Source organism: Leptidea sinapis, chromosome 11 (assembly GCF_905404315.1).
Source record: "Leptidea sinapis chromosome 11, ilLepSina1.1, whole genome shotgun sequence".
NCBI classification, from domain to species: Eukaryota; Metazoa; Arthropoda; class Insecta; order Lepidoptera; family Pieridae; genus Leptidea; species Leptidea sinapis.
Window position 1 is genome coordinate 12,473,097 of NC_066275.1, and position 22,789 is coordinate 12,495,885.

The 22,789-nt window shown below is 33.7% G+C and overlaps 1 protein-coding gene across 4 annotated transcripts in view; it reads left to right on the top strand.

Moving 5' to 3' along the window:
* LOC126966922 (ecdysone-inducible protein E75) overlaps positions 1-22,789 on the top strand; it is a 165,738-nt gene that overhangs the window by 97,955 nt on the left and 44,994 nt on the right. The window contains exon 2 of one of the 4 annotated variants that reach the window (XM_050811213.1): positions 6,616-6,644. The exons of 2 other annotated variants lie outside the window; for them this stretch is intronic. In XM_050811213.1, the coding sequence (XP_050667170.1) occupies positions 6,620-6,644 (25 nt within the window). In that variant the 5' untranslated portion in view covers positions 6,616-6,619. Of the gene's footprint in view, positions 1-6,562; positions 6,645-22,789 lie in introns of those variants that run through there. One more of the 4 variants, XM_050811212.1, reaches the window with a different exon arrangement.

The following is a 22,789-nucleotide window of genomic DNA, read 5'->3' on the forward strand; positions in this document are numbered from 1 at the left end:
CTGAATGCCATTTTATTTTAGAGGCCGTACGATCCGAGGGCCCGCGGTCATCGGCCCCGCGCGATATCTAGGTCGACTCAGAATAACCTAGCGCCGATACTCTAATAATAATCACTGCCACAAACCTATAGTCGTCTCGTTCTAACTCACACAGGCGACATATGAAAGCAGCGACAACACATTTCGCAACATTTCTATATTCTGAGTGTTGCTTAAACTAGTCTTCTTCTAAAAGCGAATGTTCCTTGGCAGAATTTGAATATAAGTTTCTAGACTTACTGGATTGTTACGTAAGACACCTGCCTAACATGTGAATCTATTGTAACGTTTCAAGCTAGTTTTGATTTTAAAATTTGGATTCAAGAGAAATTTCATACATTATTTTTACACACGTTGTACTAAATGACAGTTACCGAGGATAAAAAAAATATTTATTATAATTTATGACTGTTAATCTGTTTGCGGTTTTCTTTTGATGTATTGAGGCAAGCAGTACTGTGTGTTTCATTTCATTCGGTTCCCAAACAAAAAAATAATTGAAAACATATGCGCTATAAAAAATAAGACAGAGAATTAATACATATAAGTCCAAGTCTACCTAACAATGGGTTGTAGGTTTGATTCCCACTCGCTACATATATTTTCCATGTCTGAGTGTATATAATATTAATAAATGCCTTAGTTTATACGGTTCTGTACCTGAACTGAACCAACGCAAACCTTACTACTAAGACTACATAACTCGTAATAGTAAAACGGCTGACAGACAGTCAAAATGTTTGCCACATTGTTTTTTTAATGCCCCTACAAGATTAAAATTATAAAAAACAAGATGGCGGCTTCCAATATGGCCGCCGTAAAATTAAACAAATTGTCGCACACAAAATTTAAATCTACATCAATTGCATATTATTGATCAATTATAATTTAATATCATCTCTTTGTCTATGTAGATTATTCTAAATAATTGGCGAATTTTTTTTAATATTAATAAAATAGGTTCCAAGGCCGTTTTTTAGTTTAAGTATAATAGTTCTAATAAAAGCATAGTAATATCAAGTGGTTTATTATTATATATATATATATATTATTATATTCTGTAGTAAACCCAAGTGTGTGTGACGTCCGCGCGGCGGGCGAGCGCGACGCCTGCGCGGGGGGGGCGGGGTGCGGCGCGGTCGGAGCGGGTATTGCGATCAAGGCCCTCAGTTCGTTCACCCGCGGGCAATTAGGTCACGCCCGTTCTACCTTCCACACAAATAACTGTTTAAACTCATTCTAAATCTGTCCCTGCATTGTCAGACCACTAACTTTTGAAGTGAATACTTCTTTAGGCGCGAGCACTTTATTTTACGGGTATTGAATGGGACTGGGCTGTCACGCTTGGCTATGTAACGCTAGTTCGGTTAAAGTTGATTCTAGTCGACCAACGCAGCGTTATAACTGAAACTAAAATTAACCAGTGGACTTAACACACTTTTAATTATTGCAATATATAATAAATATATTCTGAATTTTATCGATTTATTGACCCCGCCTTAAAGAATATTTCACTTCTATCGACTGATCTAAAGCACACACCTCTCTTAAGCAATAGCACTCATAGATATTTTAAGCCAGATTACTTAAACTAAGCCATTCACTGTCTAAACTCGCAGAAAGCGCTAAGATCTTAGTGACATCTTGTAGCAACCTTTTAACAATTTTTAGCATAAAGAAAAAAATCCTACTAATAAAAATAACGACGACAAGTGTCAACTCATGTAATATTACAGTAATATGAAAGTCGCTAAGAAGTTTAATAGCGTAAGGTCGTTGTCTTAAGCGAAAGTTGTCTAGGAAAGTTGGAAACACGATGGCATAACGCAAGTAATCGGTTATGGAGTTGAGTGCTGGGATGTAGAGAGTGGTAGGTCCCCTTGGGAGGTAATGAGCGCGGTAGATCCCGGCCGGAGGAAACACGAGGTCACGTTGGGCGCAGGTCGACGGCCGCGCTGCCCTGACCCTAATTTGATCTGCGCTCGCGTCATACTGTACAGACCTTACACCGGCTCGAGACACACCGAGAGAAATAACATATTCTAAGATTACTTTTTTTAACCTTATAAAATAAATAATGAAGGAAATACTTTTGTGAGGCGCTCTTGTAGTCTTATTTATATCTTTTGATATATTTTCATATACAAAATAATGATAGATAATTATACAAAAATATAAGAAATTAGTAGGCGATGCTATACTCAATGTAAAAAAATCATTGTTATTGAGTCTTGTTCAAAGTCAAAGTCAAAAAATCTTTAGTCACTGTAAAACTTTAAAAGTTATTTAGTGCAAGTCAGGATGAAGTACAAAAGTTACAATAGCATTCAAATGAGTATAACAATATTCATTAACAAAATTTAGAACATTAATTCCAACTATCTTTATCATTCAAATAATCTTTCACATTATAATAGGCCTTAGATGTTAATTTATTTTTTACGATACATTAAAATTTTTTAATAGGTAACATTTTAATTTCATTTGGGAGTTTATTATAAAATATAACACAATCCACTTTAAAAGATTTAGCAATTTTACGGAGCCTAGTAGATGGAATTGCGAGTTTATGTTTGTTTCGAGTATTCGTATAGTGTCGAGTTCTTAAAGCAATTTAAATTATGTTTTGTTTGATGTAATTTTCACTACTGGTTTAAAATATCCTTGTGTTTTTGTTTTACTGTCCATTGTAAACTAAAAATATTTCATTAATATTTATAAATTAAATACTGTTTTATATTCTAGCATATATTTTGTAACCTTACTATTGTAAAAGACAATTTTTTTCTTGAATAAACAAATACATTTAAATTATAACTATTTACCCCCATCAAAACTAACCCGTTTACGAGTTATGGAAGGTTTATATTATGTAATATGAATAAGTATGAAATGTATCGTAATTTGGCACTGAAAGCCCATCGACTAAGTTTAATATACCCAATTAAAGGCAAGATAATATAAATATATCAATTTTTATTATTTTTTATTTACAAATTTTATAACACAATCCAACTTTAAGAATTTTACAAAATAAATTAATTCGAAAAAAAAAAAACATTCAAATAATCTTTAATAATTATAAATAATTCAATCGGATTATCTTTTGGCAATTTAAAATCGTAGCGTTCATGACAAAGTCTAAACACAATATAATATCTGGTATATTCTTCTAGTTTACAAAGTCTCAAGTTTTAAGATGAACAAGTTACCTTTACCTTCATATTATACTGTAGGTTACATTTGTTTATTTTATACTTCCTATTAAAAAACATGATGTTTATTGGTGACAAGAGGCTACCAAAACATTTTTGAAAAAAGAAACTAGAAAATTAAAAGTACAAATTATTTTTAAAGTAATAGATAGTTTCATTTTTTAATCAACAACACTTACAATTTATTCAATAATAATTCGAAAGTAAGTAAAATATATGCTTGAGTAAAGCGCTCTGTGTTTCACCTACCTCCCAGAACACTGGCACAGTTATTTCTTTTTTTATTCACGCGTTTTCCTCTTAACCTGGTAACCCAAGAGTTTTTAGAATACTTTTTGTGTTGTTAAATGTTAGCAAACCGTGTTATTTATTATTAACAAATAGTATTGCGGAGGAGAGTAGTATCTAGCTAGAATTTTTTTTTCAAAAGTCTGCACATTTTTTGTTTGAACATTCACTTGTCAGTATTAAATAATTTTATGTATACATATACAGTACAGAAAAAAAAATATTAATAATCATATGTTTTAGCTAAATTTAAATGAGAGATTTTTTTATTATTTTTTTTTTATATATATTACTAGCGTTACAATTACTTCAAAATACTTTTTATTAATGCTTTCCCTAATTATTATCTTCATGAAAATACAACACTTTTTATGAAATAATGGATCAAGAGGCGAACGCAATATTTTTGTATATTCATTTGGTATTTTACTTAATGAATCATATAGTTTTGTAATATTAACAGATTTTGTGGTGAATCAATTGATTCATAATGGACACTACAATTTATTTGATTAAAGCGAGTGATTTAAAGGAAATTTCGCCTTGAAAACGAAAACCTACTAGGGCTTCGAAGCGATGGCTGAAATAAACAATAAATTGTAACCTTTAGGTATAATAACAATTCATTCCTAAAATTATAAAAACCGTTACAAGTTTATTCAAACCACAAACAGCAATTGTTTTATTGTAAATGCCAGTTTAAACCTTACTGTCAGCACTGCAATTAATAAGCGTGATTACTTAAGCACTTACTTGCCTTTAGCTTGGCCTCAAAAGTTCATTAAACTTGTTATTTTCCTTAAGCATTGAAATCCGTGAAAAAATAGGGCACATGTTACATGAGTCGCGACTCGCGAGACGAGCACGCAATTGTTACACTATTGCTTTGTTGGCGTTGATGATTAAGTCTTCTTGAGTCAGCGGTGACCCAGATGTGGTGGTGGCCGCTCCGGGCTCTACGCGATCCAAATACATCAGGAGTAGGTTAGGGAGAGAGGTCAGTGACCCGAGCCCTACTGAGGCTTTTAGGCGTTCTCAATAGTTCTTGTTTGACATTTGCATTTGTATATTCTGTAGAAATAAACAATTAATATACAGGCTGGCCGAGAAGTTGACGTCCAAAGCTAAAATTTGAAAGCCTCATGGTGATGAGAATCACCCCTATGTATGTTCTAAGATTTTGCGTAGTTTAGGAGATAATATTTTTTCCCTTTTTATCCGCTTTTTTCACCTAATTGTGGTTTTTCTAATTTTTTGAACACTTTTAGTTGATTTTACTTGATAATTATTAACTACAGTTGCAATAACCACATAAGAAACGATGAATAGTTTAGACAATGCGAAACTAGTTTAGAATTGAGTCGTAAGTTCAAGATAGCTGCTCTAGCTAAATTCATGAAAATGTTCAAGGTATCAAAAAATAAATAAAATGTAACTATTTTTAAAAACTTCCCAGAACATTGGCCGATAAAATGAGTCGAATTTAAATTTTAGCTTTGGACGTCAACTTTTCGGCCACCCAGTATGTCTTACGTTTTAAATATTATTCCTACATCAATATTTTTAAGTATGAGATATACAATACACCAAGATGATTTTTTTCTATGTTTATTGAACTAGGTTTCAATATAAATTTGTCAAGTCAATAAGCTGTCACCTGATTACTGTGACTTTATGCGTTGGAACTTCGGAGATATACAAAATAAAGCCAAACTACCTGGCTTTAAACTAAACCAACACTTTCTTAAAATAAATACACAGTACTAAAAATAAATCGATTTATTTCAAGAGAACTTCATTTGTTTTGAGCGCCATCTGCCGCCGAGTAGATTACTATAAGAGAATATCATGAGATGAGATAGATGTCGCTAGTCAACCGTCGTTTGGAAGAGACGAACGAGTTCTTAAAATAAACTTATTTTATTTTAATATTTTTTAATTGGAATAAGAAATGACGACATTAGGTGTATTATATTGTCTGTTTTATAGAAACATAAATGCTATAATATGCATATTGTATAGGTATTCCGATTGGTAGTATTTTTATAATTCTTATAGAGTTGACTTGAGTTACAATATAATATATAAGTAATTAAATTAAAAATCTTTCGCGTAATTAATTTTCTCAAATAAAATACATTTAGATGAAATAACAGATAAATAAAATGTCACTTTATAAATTTAAATATTCAATGCTTTTATTAATAAAATTTAAGTGTTTATCTAGATATACTCACAATAATAAGAAATAGATTAACTAAATCCTGATAGAAATATACTTATTCCACATTAAGTTGATATTAAAAAATCCTTTGTTCTATGAAATACAATAAATCGTTATCTAATAAAAGTGGTGAAGCTAAGTATATATCTGTAAATATATCTATGGCTCGTGCAGATAGTGGGGTTGGCGGGTGACAGTTGGGGGCAGGGTGGAGCGGCCGTGAACTCCCGCGACCCTGCCGTACTATCCCACTATATCGCGCTACCGGCCACTATGCCTCCTCACTCATACTACTTCTGTTACACCTCGTGATCTTTAACATTTGGCTGGCTTATATAATTCACTGGATATTGGAATTGTGACGTCCGTTTTATTTTTAAATGCATTCATTGCTTGCATCAAAAATTTATTATCCAAACACAAAATTTATATGGTACATTGATTACGTAGGTAAAATTACTTGATAATTAGATGTAAAGTTTTTTCATAGCCTGCTTAACGTAGAATTGTAAATTCATAATTAGCTCGATTAGGTCAATTAAATATTGTTTACTACTTTAGTGATGTCTAAACTAAGTGAACATCAAATTGTCTGATAAGAGATTACATCTTTAAATATAGAATATAGGTACTTTGATACGAAATATTATTAAGAATATTAGCGAAGGGGTAAATTTGAGTCGGTAGGTACTCTTTAATAAGCTGTGTTACGTTTGGCGCATGCGCACTAAACGCCCACGCACTTCGGCGCGTTCCCTGAAGGAGCTTTCGCGCCAAACTGTCGTTAGCCGCGCACCAGTTATAACCTCAAATATTTACTCTACGTTTCCTTTACATGGAAACTAAAAGTACAATGCTACCTCCAGACAGGATTGCAGGTAAGCGATTCGTAAACATTCTATAAATATCAGTTTTAATGAAACACGTGTGATGATTCTGGAAAACATCGTCGGTCGTTCAACTTTGGCCTTCTAGCTCGTAATAATTCATGATAACTAATCACGCTTTTTATCATATCCACACGTTACATAAAATGTTACAATGTATTTCAGCAGGTATTTACGTGTGAATACAATGTGGAGAGATATAATTATTAGAGTAATAATAATAATAATAATGTTAGGTACCCATTTTAACAGAAAATAGGAACTTTAATGTTCTTTTTAACTATATAACTACTTTTAGGTTTTAAAATGTGCTCAGCCTCATACAATTCTTGATTTTTCACTATTCTGTAGTAACTTAGCTGAACAAATATAAAATATTGTTATTATTTGTACAGTTTATTTTTATTAAAATGAAACATTTAGGATGATTTTATTGTATATTATTGTTTTTATAATTAACTTAACATCGGTATTTTTTTTTTATTCCAACCTTTGTCGACGCCCTGCTCACTTGTAATTTTTTTTGGATAATTAATATTTCAATTTAGGTACTAAAAATGCTTATAATTTCTAAATATTTAATTGCATTTATGATACGTATTAAATTTTGGGAAGACTGAAGACAAAAATAATATGGGGATAGTTTATTGCACCGTTTCTTCTCTCTCAGAGTATCATTTGCTTCACGTGTTAAATATTTTCAAAAAATGTATATTGAAGAAGATATTGCCTTTTAGGACTTTCTTTTCCCTATTCTATCAACTTATTAGGTACTACAAATGGTAGGTACAACTTCACAAGTATATAATATATCTTACGCAAAATAATGATAATAATTTATTTTATATTATAACTTTGTGTATAGTATATCTGCCATATTGCGAAATAATACTTATTTATATATTTCAAAACATATTTTCAACTTAAACGTTCTAAAATTAAAACATGTAAGTATGTAATTTGAAAGTGGAATGAAATCAAACCAAAGGCCGGATTTGGTAACCCCGCGGTCAATACTCGTATGAACGTCAGTGTGTGGTGCCACCACCTTCCCCACTGCATGCATAGTGCATGGTGCTGCAATGACCGCTGACATCCGTTCCATTTTCCTCGTCTCGCCTCCGGTTGCAACTTAAGGTGTTTTTACAGCCACATGTTTCGAACTAACCGCCTTATCTCACTTTCTATAACAGCTTCGAGTAATGTATTAACTTTCATTTTTATACAAAATTATTATTGAATTGGAAACGATTATTTAAAATATATAATAAATAGGTCTGAACGCTGTGTTAATTTTTAAAGCGTTTTTAAGTAAATTTTAAAGTTAAATAAGTATATAAAAAAACATATAAATTTTTTACATTATTTTTTGACATTCATTGAGACTTGATTTTATAAAGTTCTACTTTTTAAGGAGATTTTCGTTTATATTTAATTAGTTGGCATCACGGCATATATATTATGATAATTAATATGTCTTATCGTGTATTAGTATGGGCAATGCAACCATTTTTGTGCTGCAGAAGAGGGCGATTCACTCCCTTTATAACCTAGTTCCTATAGAAGCATTAAGATAAACATTAAAATAAATTAACTTATTAACTGTTGCCTCTCAATACATTAATATTATAAAATGTACATTAGCGAATTTTCTAGAAACTGTGATTATCATATTGTTAACACTACAGGGTCAAACATAAATTTGTTAAGTTAACTGGGGTAATTCGAGTAAGTAAGTCTTTTTTGGACGATAGGAACGCTTTTACAACATAAAATCAGAAAATTACAAAACAAATTATCTGCTACAAAACTTATTAAAAAGGCTTGGTATCATGACCCTCTTAGGCCCAATAAATTTTATTATAATTCTTTTTTTTTTTAATTAACGTGATTGTTGATATTTGAATTTGAATTTGAAAATATGAACAATTAAGGTAAAGTTTTCTCGATGTCTCGATAAGTTACGATATTTCACTTTCGTAGCCTTTGACGGCGAGTAAATAATGAAAATGGTCAAATACTCTTAATTATAATAAAATTGTAGAATTATCAACTAAGTAAGTAATATATAATTATTTTAATAGTGTTGTCGGTGTTTATTTCGTACTGCGTGAGATCTCACGCATATTCATTAGCGATGTATAGCCAAGATGTGCAAAGAGCAGACGCAATCTTCTAAGAGCAAATGCTGGGGGTAAGAAACGGTTCCAATCTCTCTTAAGGGCTCCTTTCAAGAAGTTGTAAGACGAGACTCGACGTCGCCTTACAACTGTTGAGTAAAAAATAGATGTGTGAGTGCGTCTAGCTTAAGACTATGAAGTGTATACTTGGAGTCCATCGCTCCCGGCCGCAGTGTCGTCGTACTGCATATAGGCCAGTGCACGCTGCTGCCCCGACCCCCGCGCCCCGCTCGTTGCACCGGGCAGACACCCCCCCCCGCCTCTCCCCTGGCCCCTCCCCCGCTGCACATCGCGATTTTCCATTTCCATCGACCCCTAGCTAATTCGAGCGCGGTGACGCGGTATTGCAACGTGAAAATTCCTCACACTAGTTACGTCATTGTCAATTCGGACCGCATTTGAAACGAGACCAATATGTTTATCACTTAGGCTTCCGTTATATATATATATAGCTCTTGTAGTTAAATTTAACGTTAACCGTAACTCTAACTTAAACATAGACTGCGGAATGTGTTGCAACATCGAATTCTAAAGTAAAGCATCTCAAAGTAAATTTTTAATATAGGTTGTTAATACTGACATAAATAGTGTTATTTGAAAATTTTCCCGTTGCAACTACGATTTGAATTTCCCATATGAGTCATATAAAGTTCTAAAATCATTTTCCTGTTATAAATTTAACTTAACACATACTTCGTGAATTATTATTAGCAAACAGAATTTCTAATAGAAGTTGTATTCTTGCTGCCGTTTCGAAAAAAAGTTTTGCTCATTTCATATGGTGGTTCGAAGAAAATTCGAGCATTTTCGAGCATTTTTATGGGTGCGTGCGAATTTCGTTTGTTTTGGTTTATGTCAAAAAAATCTAATGAGCGCCGGTCTCACCCGCTTGTGGGTCATATTGTCCCGGAAATAGCGCATAAGGAAGCTAATTTCACAGCCTAGTTGTACGTGGATTAGACTGATAGATTGTTTAAACCTTTACCATATAAAAGATTGCACTGCAGATTAAACAAACACCTCTCAATCTTAGGTCTCAGAGATTGCAGAGTGTGTAGATTCTGCAATAGTGCAGATGAAACCCCGTTACACAATCCCTCTGAATGTGGTCCTTTAATGCGTTAACGTAGCATCTCTATGGGAAGTCCAATTCTTCAACCACTTGAGATACGTCAGCTCACTGCAAAAGATATAATAAGATTCATGAAAAGAATCAATCTTAGCAGTGAGCTATAGTTAACAGTGGCTATCACAATAGATCATATTGGTCGCAATGAAACAGGGCTGAACAGAACTGTACCAACGCCACTTAACAAACCATACCATAAAAAATATTTAAAGAGGGTTATAATGTTTGAAAATATAAAAATAATTTATAATTAGCTTCGATTTTGAATTGCTATATTAATTTAGAAATTCAAAATTCAAATATTTTTATTTAAAATACGATTTAAAATCACTTATTGAATGTCAAAAACTACCACCGATTCAAATAGACCAGACCTCAGAAGAACGGGCGCATGAATTATAAAATGTAATATCGTACAATAACATTCATTATTTAATAGCCTGAGGGCGGTCGCTCCATTTCCAATCTGTGCTATCATTAAGAAAGACATTTATGTTATAGTAAACCTTTAACACATAAACGTTTTTTGAAAATTCTTTTCAATTTAGTAATACATTTGTTTTGTACATTTTCTGGGATCTTATCGTAAAATCATATTGCCCAAAAAAAGGCTTACTAACTCGACTAAACCGACTAGTAGGCATAACAAGTTTATGTTTGCTCCTAGTGTTAACATTGTGATTATCACAGTTTGTTGCAAATTTGCTACCGCTTAAGATAATCAAGAATATATTGAGATGAAACAGTTAAAATGTTTATTTCTTTAAAATTTTATCCTAATGATTCTTTAGGACCTAAGTCATATTATATGCCGCGAATAGCCCTCTGCCCATTACAATGCAGTGCCGCAGGATTATTGAAATACCCAACAATTCTGAGCGGCACTACAACTGTCGTCACCTTGAGACATAAGTTGTCAAGTCTCATTTGCCCAGTAATTTCACTAGCTACCGACCCTTCTGACCGAAACACAGTAATGCTTACTTACACATTAGTGCTTCACAGTAGAAATAGGCGCCGATTTCGATTCGGCGAATTGGGCTGCAGTGCCTCACAAATAATATGTATTGCTATCATGATGGTTTACATATGTATATATATATATCTTGACACATACGCCGTTTATAAAGTCAAGCTGGTATGTATGTAGTTGCAAGTTCTCGCGGTCGTTGCCCCGGTGATAACACACACGTTGTGAATGTACTGTACAAGTCCCCTATTTAAGCTGTGGCAGCTCATCACACAATCATATCGTGAACTAAATTTATGTTGACTCTTAGAAAGTTTAAGTGTAAAATAGCGATAAGGATGGCCTGTTGGTCGAGTTTCATTGAATAGAAATATATTTTTATTTATTATAAACTAGCTGACCCAGCAAACGTTGTATAGCCATCATAGTTAACATCTGTAGTAAATCAACCAAGTATAGGTAGCTAAAATTAAGGTTGTTTTTACCTCCTGAGAAAGTTAGAACGATACAAAGATTCTAATTAGTTATTCATTTTAAACTATTTTTTCAATTTGATTTCTGAACGACGGGGGACACATTGGAACAACAAAATTGTTGTTTTTATTTAATTCCAAAAAAATTCATATTTATTCACCTTTTAAACCTTCTCTAGACTTAATTAGCCAAATCGGTCGAGCCATTCTCGAGTTTTAGCGAGACTAACGAACAGCAATTCATTTTTATTTATATAGATAGATAAAAACGACTTATTTTGGGGCGCAATCACGCAAAAATATATTAATTGGTATGAGCGTTCAATGTGGATTTTTTTTGCGATTTCCATATTCATTAATATATTTTTTTCCTTGTACTATAATGTTGAGCCATTAAAATGTATAGAAATATTTATCTTGTAGGAATATAAAAATATATATTCGCGAGGTAATCCATCATTGTTAAGGTCACCTGGGATTATCTTTAGTTACATGAATAATACAAAAAGCACCAAAAACAATTTCATTTCAACTTGCATGAAATTTTATCAGGGGAGAAACATTGGCAGTTGAAGAGACTACCGATAGAAGTGAAAACTTAGAACTATCAGTATTAAAATATGAAATTTCATAATGTTTAAAAAAATTATTTCAATTTAAGTTTTAAACTTATTTGGAGATAATATATTAATCAAACAAAAACTCTATTACAACAAAACACATTGAACTTTTCACTAAATCAATTCAGTATCACTTATAAGATTAAACACGACATAAATGTTGTACAATACGTCTGTATAGCAACAGATACACTGCTACTCGTATAAGCATTTCGGTGACACGAACTCACGATATTTCACCCATCCAAAAACTTTCTTACTATATATTTTATTAATTATTTATTTATCGCGTGCGTTAGCCATGAGAGTGTTGGTGACGCGAATCTATAAGATTTTCTCCTACCAACGCGACTATTGAAGTTTTCACTTCAAAAATTGTAAGATAATTTTAGTGACAAATTATTAATTGACAATGAGAATTCATAGCGAATGAGTGAACACGGAAACGGTTATGTTCCGTTAAGTAACTGTTATAGAGGTCTAGTCTAGAACAATCCTTAGCCAGGCGATGTACGATAGGTTGGCGCATGTCCTGAATGATGAGCATTCTTGTGACCTGCAAAGCCTTTAAAACTATATTTGTGTTATTTGACAAAGCTACAGTACAGCTTAAGTACTTAACCCTCGTTTATATATAGTCAAAGTCAAATAAACTTTATTCAATTAAGCTTAAATTAAGCGCTTTTGAATTGTCACTATATATATTTCTTTTAAATTACTGACTCTATCATATATTCGGAAAAAGTAGAGCTTGTGAGAAGAACATACAAGGAACTCAACGTCCACTCTTTTTCAATCAATAGAGAATTTTACAATGGCTGCAGTATTTTACAAAACGAATTAGTATTTAAGGTGCTGCATCCAATATAGGAATTGTGTCAGTTAAAAGCATTTTAAATACCAAATATTTAATAAGAAGTAATAAAGAATAAACTGTATAAATATAAATTATCCTATATTGGATGGATCAACCTTTATAGCTTGAATTCATTGTATGTGTAAGGATGCTTCGTGAACATGATGGTCGGGATTACTGTCATAATTAGTAATTGAAACCAATATAATGTAGAACTCTCTTTTTTTGTGAAAAGTCAGGCAAAAAGCATTGGTGCTGCAATAGACTGAATTATTGCCTGGTTCGATACGACCCAATGTGTTTCGCTTTTCTAATTCATTCACGTTTTTATGCTTTATAAGATCGGGAACACTCTTGCGATTCATCTATTAACCTGTCGTTTCGTGACCTTCAGGGCCGAAAAGTATTTTATATAAAAGTGTAACATTCGCGCAAATAAAAGAATGTAACCTCTTTAACTTAAAATGAACTAGGTATTGAAATGACGACGGGTTGTGTGAACGTCATGTACAGGAAGTAATACGGCATTCATAATTTTATACATTAAATTAAATTACTATTTCAAAAATTAAATCAATGTCGTAAAAAAAATATAACTATAGAATTGTAATCTTAAAGCATGCGACTTCTTGAGTAACAACGAAAAAACAACGAAACAACAACGAGCAAAAGTACCACTTTTGCTCGTTGTTTTTTTTTATTTATGGTTAAGTTCGAAGCGTGTAAGTAATGTACATTGTTATATTTTAAATTTAATAAATGTTAATGAGAAGCCATTCACAAGCACATTATAAATTACTTGTGGGCATCGTCGTAGGTTGCATTCATTACCAGCGTGCAGTCGCCCTACAGGGCATTGGCCCTATTTCACTATAATGTATTCAAGGATTATTTTCTATCGTTGATACGGTTTTAGTTTGTTTAATCGATCGCCACACAGCGTTCTTACTCTTGGCCGATTATAGTGGCCTGTCCGTTTCAATTTGGTCCTTCGAGCCGGATGTTAATAGTTAAAAAACAAAATAAACTTGAATTTACTATTACAATATTTGTGGCGGGAATTTTAATTTTAACTTCAAGAGTATCTTTACATCTATCAAGTCCTTCCGTCTATCCATCAGCTTGCTCCATCTCATATCTATTATCGAACCGATAAGACTCAGGGACCTTAAAGCATACAGCATACTCCCACCTTATAGGCCGATAACTCATCTCTTGACCCCTGGTTTTACGATTGACACATAATCATCTGCGTCTATTTCCCATTTTCCACCTCTTATGTAATGCAATTGATTCACAAGATTACAATAATGTGATTTATAATAAAATAAAATATTTCTTTCACGAAAGGACATAGTGAAAACATGTGTATATAATATTGACACACACTATTATTAATATTGACACACTTTTTACACAAATTATCTTGCCCCAAGGAAAGCATATATAGCCTGTGTTATGGGTTACAAGACAATGATATATTTAATACAATATACTTACTTAAACATACATAAATTCATATAAACATTCATAAATACATTTAAACATCCATGACTCGGAAACAAACATCCATATTCATCATATAAATGCTTACACCTACCGGGATTCGAACCCGGGACCTCTAGCTTAGTAGGTAGGATCTCTAACCACTCGGCTATACAGGTCGTCAATGTATATATCTTAGTATATCTTATTGTAAACTTTTCATCAGGTAAACCACTTGCCCGTTTGCCCCCTTTATTATAAAAAAAAGCCGGTCTCGTTGAAGTCTATCGACAACATTTTCAGAATTTATTTTCTTTGGGCAAAGTAGTGCAATAAAGCAAATAATAATATTAATACTCGGCTAAGTCGAGTGAGTAAGTCTTTTGTGGGGCGATGTATGTGCCACAAGATTACAGAAAATATTCAAAACAAATGTCTTACGAAATTCAAAAAAATTGTTTAAAGACGAAACAGATAAATGACTTTCTTAATGATACCACTGATTGGGAGTGGAGCGATCGCCTTCAGGCTATTTATATTATAATTTTGATTGTATCTATATTTTATAAAAAATAAACCGCTGAGTTTCCTGCGCTCGTTCGTCTCAGGTCCTTTTTGGTCCAGGTTTTTTTTTATTCATTTCCGAATAGGTAGTAGTTGTTAAATTTCAAAAAGTGACTTGATATCCTATTTTATATAAAAATATTTAAAATATACTAGAATATTGAATTGTAATATAAGCATTTGTTTTTTTTGAGTAAGTATGGTAGCGGGGATTGTGAATATGACAGTGTGTTTGTTTAACGGCCGTTCCCAATATTCAGTCTATCTCCGGTTGTGGCCTATTTGAGATAAAAAATCGTAACTATCGTTGACTTTTCTGTCCCAATAAACTAATCGACGGTAACTCACCTTATAGACACGCTGTCTGACAATGGGAGGACGTATAGCTTACCAGCGATAGAAGTTTGTATGGAAATTGCAATTCACGCGTCCCAACATAAGGCGATAAGAATGACTTATCGGGTATATTGGGACAGCATCAGATTATTGATAGCTAATTACTGACAGTAGAAGGTAGTAATTTGTCTCTATCTGTAGATAGTATATTGGGAACGGCTGTTAGTCTATCCACTGTCAAAACAAAGAGACTTAAGTATACATAGAGCGGTCACCAGGAAATTTTTAAAGCAATAATCTAGATCCCATTAAATTTGCAAGTTATATAATTTTAATATTTTTTCAGTAACGAACTATAATTTTAGTCGGTTCTTACCATAGACTCAGAATGTTCCAGCGTATACACGACCTGACAGCTCGATATATTCAAAATCCTCAGGTGCTGATGCAAAGCGTGGCTGTCTGTTTACGAGCTGTCAATCAAAATCGGTTACCGTACCAATAGATTCGCTTTCCTTTTCTACCTTTATGTATCATATATTGTGTCTGTTAGAGATGTTCTTCGGTCTCGCATTTGTCAGTCCATATGCAAGTTTATTGAAAGTCTATGGTCGGTACTCGTGTATTTGTTCTGTCACTAAGACAAATCACAGCATATTATAGTAACACAAATAATCTTCATTCCGTTTGCAAAAAAAGTTGATGATTTGTCCCGGCGTATTTTCGGTCGAGTCATTGACTCTTTTATTACCATTTTGGCCGTTGACTCTTAAGTTTTGTAAGAGTTACTCATTAACTCAAAGCCATACATACTTTCGTGTGAAAACGAAACTTCAAGTTATATAATAAGCGTATGTTTATAATGTCATTGCCCTCAGTGAGTATCAGTTTCATAATTAATTCCAATCATAATTAATTTAGACAAATTTATAATGCCTTAATTAAGTTTTTCCCTTTGAACATCCCTCATATTACCCATACAGAGTGATATTTATAAGGGAAAACATTTAATTGATATCAAAAGTCAATATTTTAACTATAAATATACATTTAAATGATACTGAAATGATCCACGAAATTTGAGATTACATTTAGTTAAATTTTATTATACTTATAAAATAAAAGCCTTAATACTAACGAAAATAAAAACATAAACAATAAAAAATCTTAAAATCCCATACGTACAAGTAGCCTTAATTTCTTTGTTTAGTTACACACAAGCTGGCTTATATTCCAAAAATAATTAAGTTTAATAGAATCCGTTCTGAAATCTTACTCAGCAACTATATAAGAATAGAAATGGAGAGAAAGGAGGCCCCAATAAAAATTGGTAGGGAACAAATTTAAATGATTGCAAATAATGTATTATAGATAAACACTTTAACAATTTATGTCCTGACAAATCTGACTTGAACTTGTCAGATCGTCAATAAAACATTTAATATTTATTGTCAATATTTCATTACGTACAAGGCTAAATCTATAATAGCTCCTTTGTTCGTTGCGAGTGGTAAAGAGAGTTATCGTTGGTGACATATATATATAGAAAGCTGATAGCGACGCCGCGATAAGCTGAACAAAACATCGGTACAATGACCCAGAATTATATAAAATTAAGCTTCAGTCGCGATAACGATGTGGCAATGACATTCCTTTCGCCTAAATATTCTATTCAATGATAGCATCCTGATATTTGAGCATTATAACTGGACTACGAAGCCATCTACCAACATACGTCTCCTGCCTTCATCTCCGCGGCCCTGTCGTCAACTTGTCAACGAGTGACTTGTGATGCCAGGTAGACCTGTTTCACTGTATTTTTTATGCACTTACGAATACTTTAACAAATCATTGTCTTCACAAGATTAATATTAACAAAAACTTAAACTTTTGGTTGGTATTTCTTAACATAGCTCAATTTTAATAAAACTATTTTCTAGTGATAATAAAACAAATCGTAACTTAAAGCTAAAAATAATTTAGCACCCGAATAATGGAACTCTTAGGTCCAAAGTACTAAACGGAATTCTATTATCAATATTTTTCTGTTCATTAGTCACAGATTTTCTTGATGATAATCAGATTTGTTTGATGCCATTACTAATTACGCGTCATTCTGTTGGCTTAGTTGGTACGCTGAAGTGTATCCTGAAACTTGCGGGTTGGAATCCCGTAACGTCCATACAATTTGATAGATTTGGTAGAATTCTGATAAAAAATACTAGGAATTAATCAAGTAGCCTAGGTTCTATGAAATTAGTAAATTTTATCTAAGAATAGAATACTTTTCTGAAACGTCAACTTAAGCATCCATATGCTTGATGGTCATGTCTTTTTTGACTAAACTGCTTTTCTTTATTAAATTAAAATATATGTTGATCTTAAGTCTCTCAATATTTTAAGCGTTTGAAGCGAAGGTAGCAATGTTATCTATACATATTTCTACTCATCACGATATCTCTGGAACTATAAGGCGTAGAGGCTTGAAATTTGGTTGAAATATTCATTTTATCGAGTGGAGGTCAGCTAAGAACGGATTTTATGAAATGCCACCTGCAAGTGTTTTTTTTTATTATGAACGGAACTACGTCTGTCGGGTCAGCTAGTATATGTAGAGATATATGACAGTCCCACAAGGAATTAGCACTTACAGCATATTAACTTTTTAGATTTCACTGTCCTATACCTATCATCTCTATCAATAACCTCATAACACCATAGAAACCACAAGATTATCCATATCAACTCGCTCATTGAAAACTCCAGACGAACAAAATACACATTGCACAGAATACGTCGACTTTCTAGTGGTTACGTAACGCGGAGAGATGTACTAGAATATTCGGTGTCATCGACCACGCTTACGAAACTGACTACCGCTCGTACATATCTTCGGTTATCTTTCCAACATTCTTAGTAATTTATTAATCTATTCCCTTATTCACTACTTTCTATATCTTGTATACATTAAGACTTACCTACAGGGTGATTGTAATAGGAGATCTAATTTGGCTGAGGACATTAATATATTGAGCATATTAAGACTTGTAGTTATTTAGAAAATGAAGGGGACAATACTGTTCTCATATATTTTGTAAATTTAAGCTTCAGTTTGCCACCCAACCTTATACTATTTTCTTTTATTAACGCGTGTGTTACACATTTAAATAAAACTCATTTTATAGGATAAAAACGCCTGTAATTGTAACTGCTTTTACATTATATTTTGCGTTAAAGTTTCATTTTTTTTTCTTATTTTAGTTAACCCGATCAATTCTCGTTTTCAAGTGGGAACGTTTTAATCCTTTACAAAGTGTTTTACTTAAACCTACCTTATTGCATTATATTTCATAACCAACACGTGAGCATTTAGCTTGATTTTCTCCAGTAGGAGGCTCCTTTGCCGGCTAGATTATAGGTACCACAACGTCGCCTATTTCTGCTGTGAAGCATTACTGGGCAAATGGCTCACAATCCTGCGCGGCATTGTAATGGGCAGGGCGTAACAATTTAATTCAGCTGAACGTCCTGCTCGTCGCGTCCCTTATTTTTATTAAAAAAAAATGATTTGAAGTATGATGCAACTGGTCTAGTTGACTAAGTAGCGCCAGTATGTCGATTTAGGTGTCGGTGTGCGCGCGCATTGTAAAAGTTCACTATAATAAGTTTTCCCTAACGCGTCTAAGAAAAACAGGAGTCGTAGTTATTTCCAGAGCTATGTTTGTGCTACAAATATCAAATGAAATCTCGTCTTTCTATTTGTTATCTTGTGAATAATAATATTATTGCCATCTGCAAATGATCGTGCTGGGTCGTCGATCGCAACTTGAGGTCAACGGCGCCTCTCGCTCGGCAGTTGCTAATAGCAATTCATTTTTGTATTTCATCGAAAATTATTATTAAATTTATGTTTATATACTTCGATTATAATCGATGAAAAATACTGATTTCTTGATTTTAAGGCGAACTTCTCGAAATTACTCTGGCCGCTCGAGGGTGAAGGTACCTTAGCACCTTTATACCTCAGTTGAAATAAAAGATCTTTTGCGTATAACAACGACTAGTTTGAGTCGCAGGTATTTTTAAAAAAGGAACACTTTTTAAATTATTTTGGCAAAAAAACATTTTTAAATTTGGAATCCGTCATGTTAGTTGTATTATTTCTTGTTCTACCGGCAATATTCTCAATATTTAATTTACAGAGGCGGTTAAACAAACAAGAAACAACATACACAACTCCAAATTTTCAAATCAATATCAAGTTGCTATCAGAATTATAGATGCGCCACGTAAATTCATGTCTTTCTTCAGTTCCTCAAGACTAAGGTTTTTAACCAGTGTAGGCCCGTGTGTAAGGAACGCAGACGTGATACCTAACTATGGGCCTTATGAGAAAGTTCATGGTCGCTCAGAGGGCAAGGTTATGGGCGGAGTTGCCCTGTGAGATCGAATCAGAAATGAGGAGATCCGTAGGAGAACCAAAGTCACTAATAAAAGCCGGATGATTACGAAACTGAAGTGGCAGTGATTGCCATCCGGCAAACTTCGCACATAAAATTCAAAATTTTAAAGTCCCATATCAGGTTGCTATCAGAATTTTAGATGGGACACGTAAATTCGTCCTATACGCAATGTAACAATTGCCACAAATATTGTCCACATAGAAACAAAATGGCTATGTAGTTGTATATACATGTATAATTACGTGTTGATTCTGTCAATTTACTTTCTTTGATATCTGTTTTGTAGGTCAGTGGTAATGTAAATAGTATAATCGTTGCCCTCTATAATATCAGGCTTAATTATGTTGGTAAAGTACCCACGTTGGTATAGGACCTTATCATTTTATAAAAGTAAATATCGTGTTAATGAAAACATTATAAGTGAGACATCAATATGCTGTTCTAGAAATTTGTTTCAATTACGTTTGAAATGAAAACTTTAGGCGTGTTAAGCAGTTTATTTTGTGAGTATTGAATGTGACTTGGCTGTTACGCTCTCATATGTAACGATCGTTTGGGTAAAATCGGTTTAAGTCGCCATGTGGGAGGCTCCTTTGCATAATATGCGGGCTAGATTATGGGTACCACAACTGCGCCTATTTCTAAGCCGTGAAGCAGTAATTTATAAGCATTACTGTGTTTCGGTCTAAAGGGTGCCGTAGCTAGTGAAGTTACTGGGCAAATGCAATTTTACATCTTATGTCTCGAGGTGACGAGTGCAATAATTGTAGTACCGCTCAGAATGTTTGTGTTTTTCAAGTATCCTGAGCGGCACTGCATTGTAATGGGCAGGGCGTATCAATTATCACAGTTGAACGTCCTGATCGCCTCGTCCCGTATTTTCAAAAAATAAACTAAGGAAGCGGGTAAGTAACGCCCAGCTGATAGTGAAATCTTAGAAAATATGCTTGAATAAGTTCAAAAATATGTTCAGTTTCACGATTTCTTACAATGTAAACAAACCAATATGTTCAAAATGGACATTGTTGGCACGTTCTAGTAAACAAACCTCATTTTCAATGTAACTCTATGGGAAATGCTAGAGCCTGAATAGCTTTTGATCCCGACCACCTAGAAACCCAAACTGCACCAATTATGCATTCGTAATAGGCATACGGTATTACGAACTTGTTTTTAAGTGGGAGGCTCCTTTACACAGGATGCCGGCTAGATTATGGGTACCAGAGCGGCGCCTACTTCTGCCGTGAAGCAGTAATGTGTTAGCATTATTGTGTTTCGGTCTGAGGGGCGCCGGAGCTAGTGAAATTACTGAGCAAATGAGACTTAACATCTTATGTCTCCAAGTGACGTGCGCTATTAACCGCTCAGAATGTTTGTGTTTTTCAAGAATCCTGAGCGGCACTGCATTGTAATGGGCAGGGCGTACCAAATACCATCAGCTGAACGGCCTGCTCGTCTCGTCCCTTAATTTCATAAAAAGAAAAATATGTTAAGAATGTATTATTGTAGAACGTTGAACTTACGTATAATTAACCATTATGGCATCGCACGCGGCTTAATTACAAAGTTCATTATTAAAATGTCATGCATAAATCATTAGTATTCATTCCGATAGTTAGTCCCCCTGAAAAGGTCACGAAACGTCAGGTCAACTAAAATAATAATAAAAATGTAACTTTTGCGCAAAATCTAATGTAAAAATACATTAACAATTTTCCACACGCGTCTTAATCCGTTTAAAAGTGTTTTATTATGTAACACTCGCATTAATCAAAGAAAATACCAGTTTTCAATTGTTTCAACTATCCTGGTCGAAGGCAAATACGAATAGGGTGTGATTGTGTGTGTGTGTGTTTGTGTGGTGACAGTAATCAAACACGTCATGACAGTGATGAAGGCCGGAGGGGACGTACACCATGATACACCAGCAATTATAAGCGGGGACTGTTGAAGGCGTCATTGAACCCGTACTATTGCGAAACAACGGAAACCAGTCCAGTGCCCCACCAGTGGCTCTTATGACCCCCACCGCTCACTTAGTCGCGTCCCACTGAGTGCCTGTTGCGAATTTTTAAATCCTAGAACAGCTTGATATGCGAATAGATCATTCGGGACGTGCGCAACATATCGATGAATGAAGCTACAACACTATCGAGTACCGTCAACACAATTGTTTTTCCTACATCAATACCTGTTTTAATTAAAAAAAAAAGATATCATGTTAGATATAAAAATTATTAATGCTTTTAGATCTATATGTATATCTTACAAAAGTTTTATAGCTAAAGAATTTCCAGTAGTGTTTGTGACACTTATATTTGATCCTTTCAAAGAATGCCAAAAAACTAGTTTTTTCAAACGCTCCTAATAAAATGACCTACCCCTATATATAATTAATTGTGGCATATTCCATAAAAAAACATTTGCGATATCGATATAAGAACGAGCATAACAATGATATCATAATTACATGATGTTGTAAACATGATGTGTTATGCTGTCGTTACATCATACACGTAAAGCGACCTAAATGTGACGTGGCCGATAGTGGAGTCAGGCTCAGGGACAACGGCCTGCCTCATTTGCAGGAACTGCAGGTAGGCTAAGGGTTAAAGAACTTTAGTGCACTATATCAAATACCATTGAACCTTTCTCTCTCGCTCTAACGCTGAACATGGTGCATCGGATGCACGTTTCGTCATGCGAATCCTGTGCTATTACGCGGCACGCATGCGTACCACCTTATCACCGCATATCGTGTTCCATCACTTTTTATGCTGACTACGGACAGACAAACGTGTGATCCTTCATCGTACATTCTCCACATAATTAGATTATTTAGACATTCTGCTAATCTGCAATTATTCATTAGGAATTATGAAAATTTTTCGAATCTATCGAAATGATGGATAAGACTTGATCCTAACTAAGATTATAATGATTCTATGAAGCCTTCTCATAATCTGTGAATATGCACTTATTTAACTGAAAATAGTTTAGGAGACAACCTAAATGCAGTTCAGGAAAACCTCTCCATTTATTACCAGTAAATAGTTCCAC